The 11,054-nt window shown below is 43.2% G+C and overlaps 1 protein-coding gene across 1 annotated transcript in view; it reads left to right on the top strand.

The window, feature by feature from the left end:
• The first annotated feature begins 286 nt into the window (after nucleotides 1–286).
• The window catches only part of PCP4 (Purkinje cell protein 4), a 47,853-nt gene continuing 37,085 nt past the window's right edge, over nucleotides 287–11,054 (top strand). The window contains exon 1 of the mRNA XM_035115802.3: nucleotides 287–349. Within this exon, the coding sequence (XP_034971693.1) occupies nucleotides 341–349 (9 nt within the window). The 5' untranslated portion in view covers nucleotides 287–340. The remainder of the gene's footprint in view (nucleotides 350–11,054) is intronic.

Raw genomic sequence — 11,054 nt, 5'->3', positions numbered from 1 at the left:
TTTGTGTCACCATCAGGAAGAAGAGCTCCGCCATCCTCACACCCCCTCTTTTCCCTTGCCTTTTGTGGCGACTTTTTCTCTTTCTCTTTATAAACATGGCATTTCCATGTAGAACTTCTCGGCCTTTACCCGTTCTCACCATTAGGTGGCTCCTCGTGTCCTCAAATGCCTGCTGAAAGCTGGTTGAGCAGGTGAATGCTTCTTATTGGTTTAGTAGAGCCATGATGCCACTGGGCAGCCCCTTTTAAGAGAAAAGCTAGAAACAGTGTGTGAAGAGCTTGGTACAGTAGCCTTGTTCTGAGGAAGTGGAAAATCTGCGAACTGTCATTTCCTAACAATCATGAGTGAGGTGAGTGGACAAAATGCTTTTAATATGGAGGGGAGAAGGTAGAAGAGAACAGGAGGATGAACAGAAGAGAACGATGCAAATTCTTTTGAATCAGACAGAAGGCTAAATAGAAAAAAGAGGATTCAAACTGTGGAATGTTTTAAGTTTCAAAAAGGCTGGCATCCATCGGAGAGTTTAACAACGGCTAGATTAAGGTTTCCTAGGGAGATGTAAGACATGATTAGCAAATAGTGAACTGACCTGTTTTAGAACGAGTAGGTAATCCTCCCAGAGGCTGCAATCCTATATCCAGTTACCTGGCAGTAAGCCCCGTTGAACTCTGTGGGACTTACTTCTGCCTAAGTAATGCATGAGGGTTGCACTGAGACAGACTTAAAAGAAATGCAACAGCCTTTCGTTACTCTCGAAAGAGTTTGCTGGCATTTGAAGCATCAGCTTTGCAGTTTGCAAAGATCCCAAATAAGTAGCCTTGTTTCTCATTTTCATTAGGAATGAATGTAGGCGGGCATTGTGTCTTCTTGAAGCAAAGTGATTGATTTTAGTATACGTTTTGCATCCTTCAAAAGCAAGCTGATGTATGCTAAAGTTTAGACATCAAAGTGCAAAGCTGACCTTTTTCGGGGGGGGGGGAATCGCTTTGCTTCTCATTGCTCTCTGTCAAGTAGCTGCTTTAGCTGAACATATTTTTGCATACATAAGTAAAAATGCAGGTGGTATGGTGCATGAAAAGGAACTCTGTGTGTGTATGTGTGTGTGTGTGTGTGTGTGTGTGTGTGTGAGAGAGAGAGAGAGAGAGAGAGAGAGAGAGTGTAACAAAAAGGTAATTTCAGCATGCATGTATCTGTTCCAGTGAAATTGTTTCCAGTTTCTGGATGTATAATGCATTTTTCCAAATGACATGACAGCTCCAGTAATAGAGCAATAGTATTTTTGGACGCACTTTCTCATTATAAAGGAGAATTCTATTTCTGGCAGAAGAGTCAGAATTCTACCCAATTCAAGTAGGGTAGAGTTGACACTTGCACAAAGTTAAGAACCTCTTTTAGGAAGGCTATTGTGTAATATTCTGTATTTGTTAAGTTTATTAATAGTGCCTAGGATAAAGGATGAAATCAATGGGGTGGAGTCAACCAGAAGGGTGTGTGTATGTGTGTTTGTGGGGAGAATAAGGAAATTGTTGTTCTTTCAGTGTGGATTACCTCTCCATCCATCCAAAGAGGTGTGTTTTCCTTTTAAGAGCTTTCACAAAGATACCAGCAAGACGCATTTCAGGAGAAATGCATTGCCCAAGAACCAGGAGGATTCCTCCTCCTGTGATGTTTTGACCATGTGTATTGAATACATGGCTAAACACACTCATTCTTCCAGAGCTTATTCACTTTCCCACTTGATGCTCACAGCTGAATAAATAAACTGGAAAAGGTCAACGTTTTAGCATGCAAATTGCATTAAGTGTCCCTTTGTCACATACCTTAAATGAACCAGCTTATTTGATGTGGCCCCATTCTTATGCAGTACTTTTCCAAAGGTTTTCCTGATTATTATTATTTTTTTTATAAAAAGATTAAACCTAATTGCTGTTGTGCATAGCTTTATTCTCTTGGATCAGATTTAGCTCCCTTCCTTTGTCACTCCCTATTCATACAATCGTCATTCACACAGCTACAGTTCACATTCGGTTCCTCTCAGAGGAAATCTCCCTTCTCTCCAATTCAGTGCTTACCATGTACCAAAAATAGGAATAAGCCTGTACCAAAAATAAGAAACTCACATTATTAATCATACGTTCCCAAATCAGTGTCGAATAGCTATTATTGAAAGTTGGACTCCCAGAGAAAGCCACATTGGGGGCTAATTTAAAGTGCTCCAAACTCTGCCAGAGCTGTCTAGCATTATTGGATCATTAATTTACAGTCCTTCAACAGGAAATAAATTTGCATTCTATTATGCATGCTTACATTGTTCCTGTGATGCAGAAAATGAGGAAAGCCTGTAAACTTTTTTCAACTGCCTTAAACAAAGTATAAAAACAAATCTCTGGACAATTTCCTCCTGCTTTCAAGATGAAAAACAAACCTGAAACAAGGGAAGTTGCCTTATTATTATTATTATTATTATTATTATTATTATTATTATTATTATTAAATGAAGTTGTGCTAAATGCTAGCAGAAAGCCAATCACTTTATCTAGCTTTTTGCATCAACAGATTTTGGCCAGGGCTCCTGATAGAATAATCTGATCATTCAGTGAACTGTGTTCTGATTCTGCTCCCCACCCGCCTTCATCTTATTATCTGGCTGAAACCTGACATAATGTAATGGAAAAGAGCGGGTCAAATATGGCAATGAAAACAATGTCCCAAAATAGCCTTGTGTATGCAGCTAGCAGAGAATGGCCCAGAGGATGTGATTGTTTTTGTACTAAGAACAGTTAGACTCCCAAGTAAGCTAAACATTTGGATTTCGGATGCTCTCGACCATTCAGAAATGCTGATCCTCCAACTCGATTTACTTAATTCCGTTTGATTTTCCTGTTTTCCTGCTTCCGGATGGGCATCAGCTTTGTTACCCTTTTATAGCTGTGGAAAAAGAAACAGCATAGCGTATTCATTAGTTTGATCTTATCATCCGTCTCTTTTGCCCATTTCAGTTAATTGGTGGAGCTTTCTTCTTTTTCTCTTGAAACTTCATGTTCTGATAGCATACGATTAAACACGAGAAGCACAAGGGCTTTCTAGGACCTGAGTGAGATGTTGAGTGACCAAGAAGCCGCAGAGACTTTGTTCTTCTGAATAATACTTGTGAGAAACTTGATTCTGTCTATCTATCTATCTATCTATCTATCTATCTATCTATCATCATCATCTATCTATCTATCTATCTCTGAAAACTGAAATCCCATCTTCTGAGGAAATATAAATCATGCTTCCTTTTATCTCCTTCTTGACACATTGTGGGAGTCAGTAGGGTAGAAGGGCTGTAACATTGGACACAGACTGGGAATACCCGGATTCAGCTCCCTGCTCAGCAGTGAAACTCAGTGGGTGACCTTGACCTTGACATGAAAGCCTTTAGAAGTTGCATGTAAAAAGAATGGAGAAGGAACAGACTGTGTCTGCTGTCTCTCTTGATGTTGCTTCCTCCCCCCCCCACTGGCCCACTCCCAGACTTCTATTTGAAGTCTTGAAAGTCATGATCTGGAATCTTGGGCATTCAGGGTTCCAAATCATGTGGCTCAGCTTTGTGTATAGACCTGTAGGCGCGTAGGCATCCCTTTCAGTCTTGAGTGTGATGGTGCGGTCAGCCCTGTATTTAATTTTTGTGTGGAGGCAACCTCTGGGCACAGCTTAAGTCTCACATTAACCTAGCTTGCAGGTTTGCCAGAGGCATGTGATTGGCCACTGTGGGAACTGGGTCCTCGACTAGTTGGGTCCTTGACCAAATCCAGTAGGGCTCTTCTGATGTGCCTAAGTTCCTACCTCACAGTGCCATGTGCATAAATTGTGTGAGACAATGCACATTGCCCTAAGTTTTATTTGGGAAAGGTTAGGGCAAAAGTATTAATTTCAGGCTTTGTATTAATATATGTGAGTTCAATGCAGTTAAAATGTGGGGCATGAGATGCAAGTCCTTTTCATACAGTGCTAATGTATAGGGCAATCATTGGCACAATGGAGTGGAAAGGCTCTGTTGACCCCAACATCACACACCTTCACACACGCTGCCCCTTCAACTTTGGTGTCCACATTTTTTGTAAACATACTGTGAGTTGCCTGTGACAAGTCCAATCAATTTAATAAACAATAAATAATGTGAGTAGCCCCGGTTACCTAGGCTAAAAGGATGGATGGATGGATGGATAGATAGATAGAGATGGATGTCTGGGATCTAGTGACAACACATAGCAACCACCACCCCTCAAATACAAAGCAAAAGTAACCCATGTGTCTTAAAATTAAATAAGCTGCCAATTCAATTGTATGATGCACCAGTCCCAGAAGGGATTATGGGGACTGAAATACCAGAGGAAATCACTTCAGGAGATGGTCCCCCTTTCACCCCAAAACTGCCCAGCTCTTTATAACAAGGGGTGTACAGCTAGATTGAGGAGAGAGCAATATATTTATGCGACTTGGCAAGGAACGAATTCCTCAGCTGGCAAAAGGTGAGTGTGGGGGGCAAAGACAGATCACTTAATAATTTGAACTGACATCCCTTTATTAGATGGGTGGTGGCCTGTCATTTGAAAGAGAGAGGGCAAATGATGTCTTAAATGTGTCACTTTGCCCACGCTCCCCTTCAGGACAGAGTAAGGATTTGTTACTCTTCAGCTCTCGGTTAACGAGACTGATGGAATGTGCTTTTAAAGATAGCTATATACACATTTTCATCCCCTAATTGCATGAGTGACTACAGCACATTCCATCTTATTTACTGAAGATCTTTACTAGTAAAAACACAATGCTCGGAGATGTCCCGGGTAACACACAACAATGTATTTTGCATCTTTCACACTCCCTTTACAAAGAGGTGCAGGGGTCAAGCTAGCATTCTAATTTTAAATGGAAAATTATGGTGGGCATACATAGGAACTTATATTCAGATAGCTCAAGTGTCCACAGGAGATCTCACCTTGCAGGGTGCTTTTTCCCTCTCCTTGAAAACAAGAGTGGATGTTAAGCACAGGTTTAAACCTGAAACATAGAATTCTGTACACTAACCTTAATTGAGGTAGATCCATGCAAATACAAACTCTTATTCTTCTATCACACTGAAAATGTATTTGATATCCCGCTTTATCACTACCCGAAGGAGTCTCAAAGCAGCTAACATTCTCCTTTCCCTTCCTCCCCCACAACAAACACTCTGTGAGGTGAGTGGGGCTGAGAGACTTCAGAGAAGTATGATTAGCCCAAGGTCACCCAGCATCTACATGTGGAGGAGCGGAGATGTGAACCTGGTTCCCCAGATTACGAGTCTACCGCTCTTAACCACTACACCACACTGGCTCTCAATTTGTAATTTGATACAATTTGTAATTTCCTTTTCTCTGAAAATAGGTATCGGGAGGGCAGGTGAATTTGTACTTGAACCTAAAATGTAGAATTGTGTCCTGAATGTGCTTACCAAATTTCAATGAGATACTTGATTACTCAATCCAGTTATTTCCTTACAAACAAGCAACCCTATAAATGGAATGTAAAGCAGGTGAGCTTATTCTTGCTTGTTCAGCTAGTTATACTCCGCAAATTTGAAATAAAACATTCGGATTCTTTCATTGCCTGGTCATTATAACTGTTAATAAATGATTCATGGCAAAAGATTCACTATCAAAATAATATTCTTACCAAACTTAGGAAATGAGGTCATTTTCATGCGCAACACCACCACAAAGTTTTTAAGTGTCAGAACGGAGAATAATGCCATTCAAACACCCAGAACCATTTAAAGAAGCCTATTGGCCTCCTATGTTTCAAACCACGTCTGATTATTCCTCAGGAGCACCCATAGAACCCCTTTTTGTGTTCAATGAACATGTGAGAGGGCAGTGAGAACACATTTCCTGGGCATGCCCTTCTTGTACCACTGTGACATCTGATCATGCTCTCCCCAGCAGCTACACATTTGGCATTATTGCAACTCTTGTACCTCTTTACCCAGCTTGTATATCTGAACAACTGTGATTAGCTTAAATTCCCAGTCAGGTAGTGGAATGCTATACACATACAGAAGAATCTGTACATAGGGCCCCTTTCTTACTAATGCTGAATGTTTGGCCACCCAGGGCACGGTCAAAAGTTGCATGAAGGTGGGGAAGGCCTGGCCAGGACACGGGGTTTCCTTTCCCACCTCACATGTTCATTGAATGTGTGAGGGGTGTTGAATGAACACCAGTTTTGTCTCCGGTACAACTAAGCCAGAAAATTCTGTATTTACTCGAATCTAATGCCAAATTGCATTGTGAAAATTAAGGTTCGCATGAGATTCGATCGCACATTTACATTCGCCAGCAAATACTTTTTTGGGGTTTCAAGGCTGTGAAAACTTGAAGTGTACATTAGATTTGATGTCACATGGTAAATTCCAAGAAAATTTCTCGCATTTTTTACTTTCTCATCGCAGCTCCCCCCCACCCCCAAAAGAAGGCGTTTTGCAGGATTTTCTCCTAAATTCTCTATCACAGCAGCAAAAACAAAGCACTACCTTGTGGGTGGAGGGGGGAATGCAGTTTGCTGCTGCCAATGGTGAGTTGCTGTCCTCCCTTTTTTTTAGAAGTCTCCCCCCCCCCCAAGAAATTTAGTAAAGTCCCTTCTTCTCGGTTTTTCTGCTCACACATAGGGTGGAGAATTTCAAGGGGACATTTGCACACAGGTCACCACTATACTGCCCTCTGTTGTTCTAAACCATTCAATTGGTTTATGTACTCAATATGCATGTAAGAGGTGCACACCTGTTTGGGGAAAGGGAGTGATTCTCCTGTGCTGATAACGCCCTTATCTTTGTCACAAGGTGCAAAAAAAAAAATAACCACAGGAAGAATTCATTGCATACATGCACACACAATTACTTGGAAAGTATCCATTAACCTTGGACCTTGTTGTTCAGCTGAGATCTCTTTTGCTCCACTCCTACTGAATTCCGGGTTTTTATTCCTGCTGCCCTTAGTCATATAGTCATGTGATGCCATAGGCAGGATAAAAACTCTTGCTACTTGCTGGCAAATGCCTAAGGAAGTAATTTTGGGTCTTGGTGGATGAAACCCATCCATCTCAGTTAGGAACAGGGTGAGATCTTTCTGAGCCTTTCTTGAATAAGCATAGTGGCCATGTACATACCATCAAAAAAGATCCAGATTTGCATAACATTTGTATATACTAACATATACTTAGATGCAAATTTAGAATTATCACTATAATTTAAATGGCTATACAATACATCACACCATACTGGGGAGGACTGTGAACCTTTGCTCCTGCTTAGTCTACTGTCCAGATACTTATTGCTGAAGGGCAATCTCAGGGCCCTTTCTAATCATTCTTCTACTACATATTTTGGAAACTTGCTTGTTTGCTATGTATTTGGACCGCCTAAGATATCATAGCCAAATTTTGCACAATGGTTCCTGAGATCAAGGATCAGGTTTCGTTTATTTCTGGATACAATTGGATGCCATTTTGAATCAAAATTCTGAATTAAAATTCACTGGTTTTAACCACTGATTTTCAAAACAACACTGAATTTTTGGTTTATTGGAATTCCTGAGCAATGCCAGGTACAAGGCTGCTACTTATCTTTGAATTAGACTTGGACTAGACAAATGTTCAAATGGAAGAGTCCTTCAAACAGAGTACTGTTTACCGACAGTCTTTCAAATATGGAATTGCTTTCTGTAAAGTGCACATTGCGGAGTCTCAGAAAAACTGGGCTTCTTCCAAGAGTTCCGTAATTCTCAGAAAGACCCAGCCTGCAAAGATCCTGCACTGTCGCCTGTTCTTTCGTTTTATACTTTCCTTTCTCTCCCACTTTCATAAACTTACCAAGACTTGGGGTAAGGGGAACAGAGCACCAGGGAGGGGCTTGCAAAAGCTGACTACTTCCCTGTGTTTGGCCAAAAAAAGAGTCTTACGGGTATGCTTAGAACTTGCATTGTTGCTGGGAGGTCTGGGAAGTGTAGTTTAAATATGGAAGAATAAAAACAACAACTGTGGAATTCTCAAGAGTTCACATGGGGAATGCAAACATGGAGCATGCTCAGAAGACTTTGTTCCGGATAGTGAAAAGTAGTTTAGAAAATGGTCCTTGCTTCCTTTGGGTGCCATTTCCCCTCCTCACAAGCTTGTGAGTGAGAAGGAAGGGATCTGGCACCAAAGGCTGGTGCTGAGCCATTATGATTGGTTGTGATGGCATGCAAAAAGTATGATTCAACAGCTCACTCGCCACTCGGTTGCTAAAGTTTGCCCTTTGATGTGTTCTTATTGCCGTGGTCACTGGCGGACGAGGGTGGGGGCAGGGGAGGCGGTCTGCCCCGGGTGCCATGGGGGGAGGTGACATCGCGGCTGCCCCTGCCCCCCCAGGATGCTCGGCACTCGCCGCACATGCCCTGGGACGCATGCCGCATGCCGCTTGCCGTGCACCCCCCACATGCACCACGCCCCCTGCGAGCGGCACACCCCTCCGGGACACGCACCAGCCACGTCCCCGGATGTACGCTACTCCTGGTGCCGGAGCAGGTAGCTTCGCCACTGGCTGTGGAGTGCACATGCAGATGACTAAAGAGGTGCAAAAATAAAATAGCTTTAATTTGACCAGTCAGCAAGCAAGTGCAGTGTGTATGAAAGAACAACCAGTAGCAAGGTTGAAATGCAGAAACAGCCAATGTGGTGACCTCCAGATCAGTGTTTCTCAACCTTTTTTGGGCCACGGCACACTTGTTCTATGAAAAAAAATCCCGCGGCACACCAACTCTGTGCCGCCCTATATTTTGTTTAGTTTGGAGGGGAGACGTAATCATTACACACACGGGTGCAAAAAGTGCATGGTGTAAAAGTTGGAGTTTAATGGCAAAAGACTGTTTAGGGGTTCCTTTGTGGGTCTGTTCTGCATTATGTCCTTGGCAGAGCCACTCGCCGCCTTCTCCCCGTGCGCGCAGCCCCGGCGGCGGAGTTTCTGCAGCGGAAGGGAACAAATGACGGACCGACCTCCGATCGGTCCCTGTCTGTGTGGGCTGGGGCTTCTTGGTGAGGCTCCCTTTTGAGGCTCCCACATGCGGCTCCGGAGCCGCGGGTTGCCGACCCCTGGGCTAGCAAGAAGAGCACCTCACCTTCTGCAGGACTCCTTGCCGAAGAGGCCGCTCACTCCCGCGCCGACCAAAAAACTCCCGGGCGCCGCCAGCAAGAGGAGCGAGAGTGAGTCAAACAGCCGCGGTGGTGGCTGTTGAGAGCTGCGCTCGCCCCGCCCCCGTCGTGACCCGGCCGGCTTCCTTTCTGGCAGGTCAGCGGCCCTAATGGTGGCCGCCAGTCACGTGACAGGGCAGCAAATCGCCCTTCTCGTTGCCAGCGTCTCCCGGCACACCAACCAGCGTCCCGCGGCACAGTACTGTGCTGCGGAACAGCGGTTGAGAAACGCTGCTCCAGATGACGTTGGACTACACTTCCCATCATCCCTGATCATTGACTGTGCTGACTGGAACCGATGGGAGCTGGAGTCAAGCAACATTGGGATGGTACAACTGTGGCTACCCCCAAAGGAGAATCTGAAGTGCTTCTCCCAGAGGAGGTAGCCCCTCCTTTATTGAACTCCACCTTTCCTTCTATTCCCCCTTTAATCCATAAAGAAGCAGAGCAGGTCATGTTTCACCTTTCTTTCTTTGCTACATCAGGAATAAACAGTCTTAACATCTTTTAACCCATAAAGAACCACAGTTGTAAGTTAGTCAGAGCCCTTCCTTTAACTCCTTTCCATTTTTTTTCTTTTAAAGAAGCTCTCCTCACTTACTCTGCAAGGACCAGGGCCTCACAGCTCCACAGAACATAATGAATGTTCCCTATATTAAACCACCACGGCTCAGGAATATACTGTATTTTTTACATCTATTTCTTGTTCTCATAAACCTACATGGGAATGTAATGTGGAGTATTGACCACAATCTTTTACAAATAAAAAAATACAGCCGTTGTTTTCATGTACAGTATTCATTTCTTATAGCCTTAGTTATTAAAGTGGGGCGAGGGGAGTGGGCAAAATAGATGAATGGAATTAAGCCCCTGTTACTGAGGTAGCTCTCACTAAGAAATACATTGCTACATGCTTCCTAAAATCAAGTATTGCTGTATCGTGGATTTAACTCATTTTGTACAATAGACCTCTGGAGACTAATAGCAAAATTCTGCTTTCTGTAGCTATAGAACATTACACAAATGATATCTCCGCCCTCCCTGAACTCCTTTTCTCTTATGATTAAAGCTTGGCAGCCGTAAATTTCCTATATCAGTGTGTGGAATGAGCATACTGCTTCATGCAGCTCAGGCTGCATACCCACTTACCTTTAAAGCACATTCTTTCCCTCAAAGAATTATGGGTTACACCTCACAGAGGTACAGTTCCCACCAACTGTTACCAAACTACAGTGCCCAGAATTCTTTGAGTTGGTGTGTGTGTGTGTGTGTGTGTGTGTGTGTGTGTGTGTGTGTGACATGCTTTGAATGCACTTTAAAGGTTTAGTGTGTAAGCAGCCTTATAGTGAAGTATTCATTAACAAAGGGCCTGCTTCTGTTGCCTCACTTTTGCAATATTTGCACGGCAGTTGGCAGCTTTAAATACTGGTCCATAGACAAGGACAGGGAGATGGGGCAAGGCCAGTGAAACCAGGGCAGAACTTGTTGGCGGGATAGGAGCAGTGCTTTTCCCCCTATAAAAATTCACACTAAACTTGGCTAAGACCCAGACCAATGAAGGTTGTAAATATGTCTAAAATATAAATGCAGATGAACTGAGCCCATACCAGAAAGGTGCTGTAATTTTGCAGTGCCAGAGGACATTTGCTCTTGGTTGCCTACATCTCCAGCAGCAGCTGCCTGAGTATGTAGGTGCTGACAGTGCAGTGGCGATGATTTACTGTATATTTCTGCATATAAGACTACTTTTTAACCTGGGAAGTATATAGCACAAAGTGTAGATTAACTTGAGCAAAAGAAAGGTTCCTGCC

This window comes from Zootoca vivipara, chromosome 4 (genome assembly GCF_965207765.1).
Source record: "Zootoca vivipara chromosome 4, rZooViv2.hap1.1, whole genome shotgun sequence".
Classification (NCBI taxonomy): Eukaryota; Metazoa; Chordata; class Lepidosauria; order Squamata; family Lacertidae; genus Zootoca; species Zootoca vivipara.
Note: the sequence above shows the minus strand (reverse complement) of the source record. Positions and strands in the feature narration are given on the sequence as shown.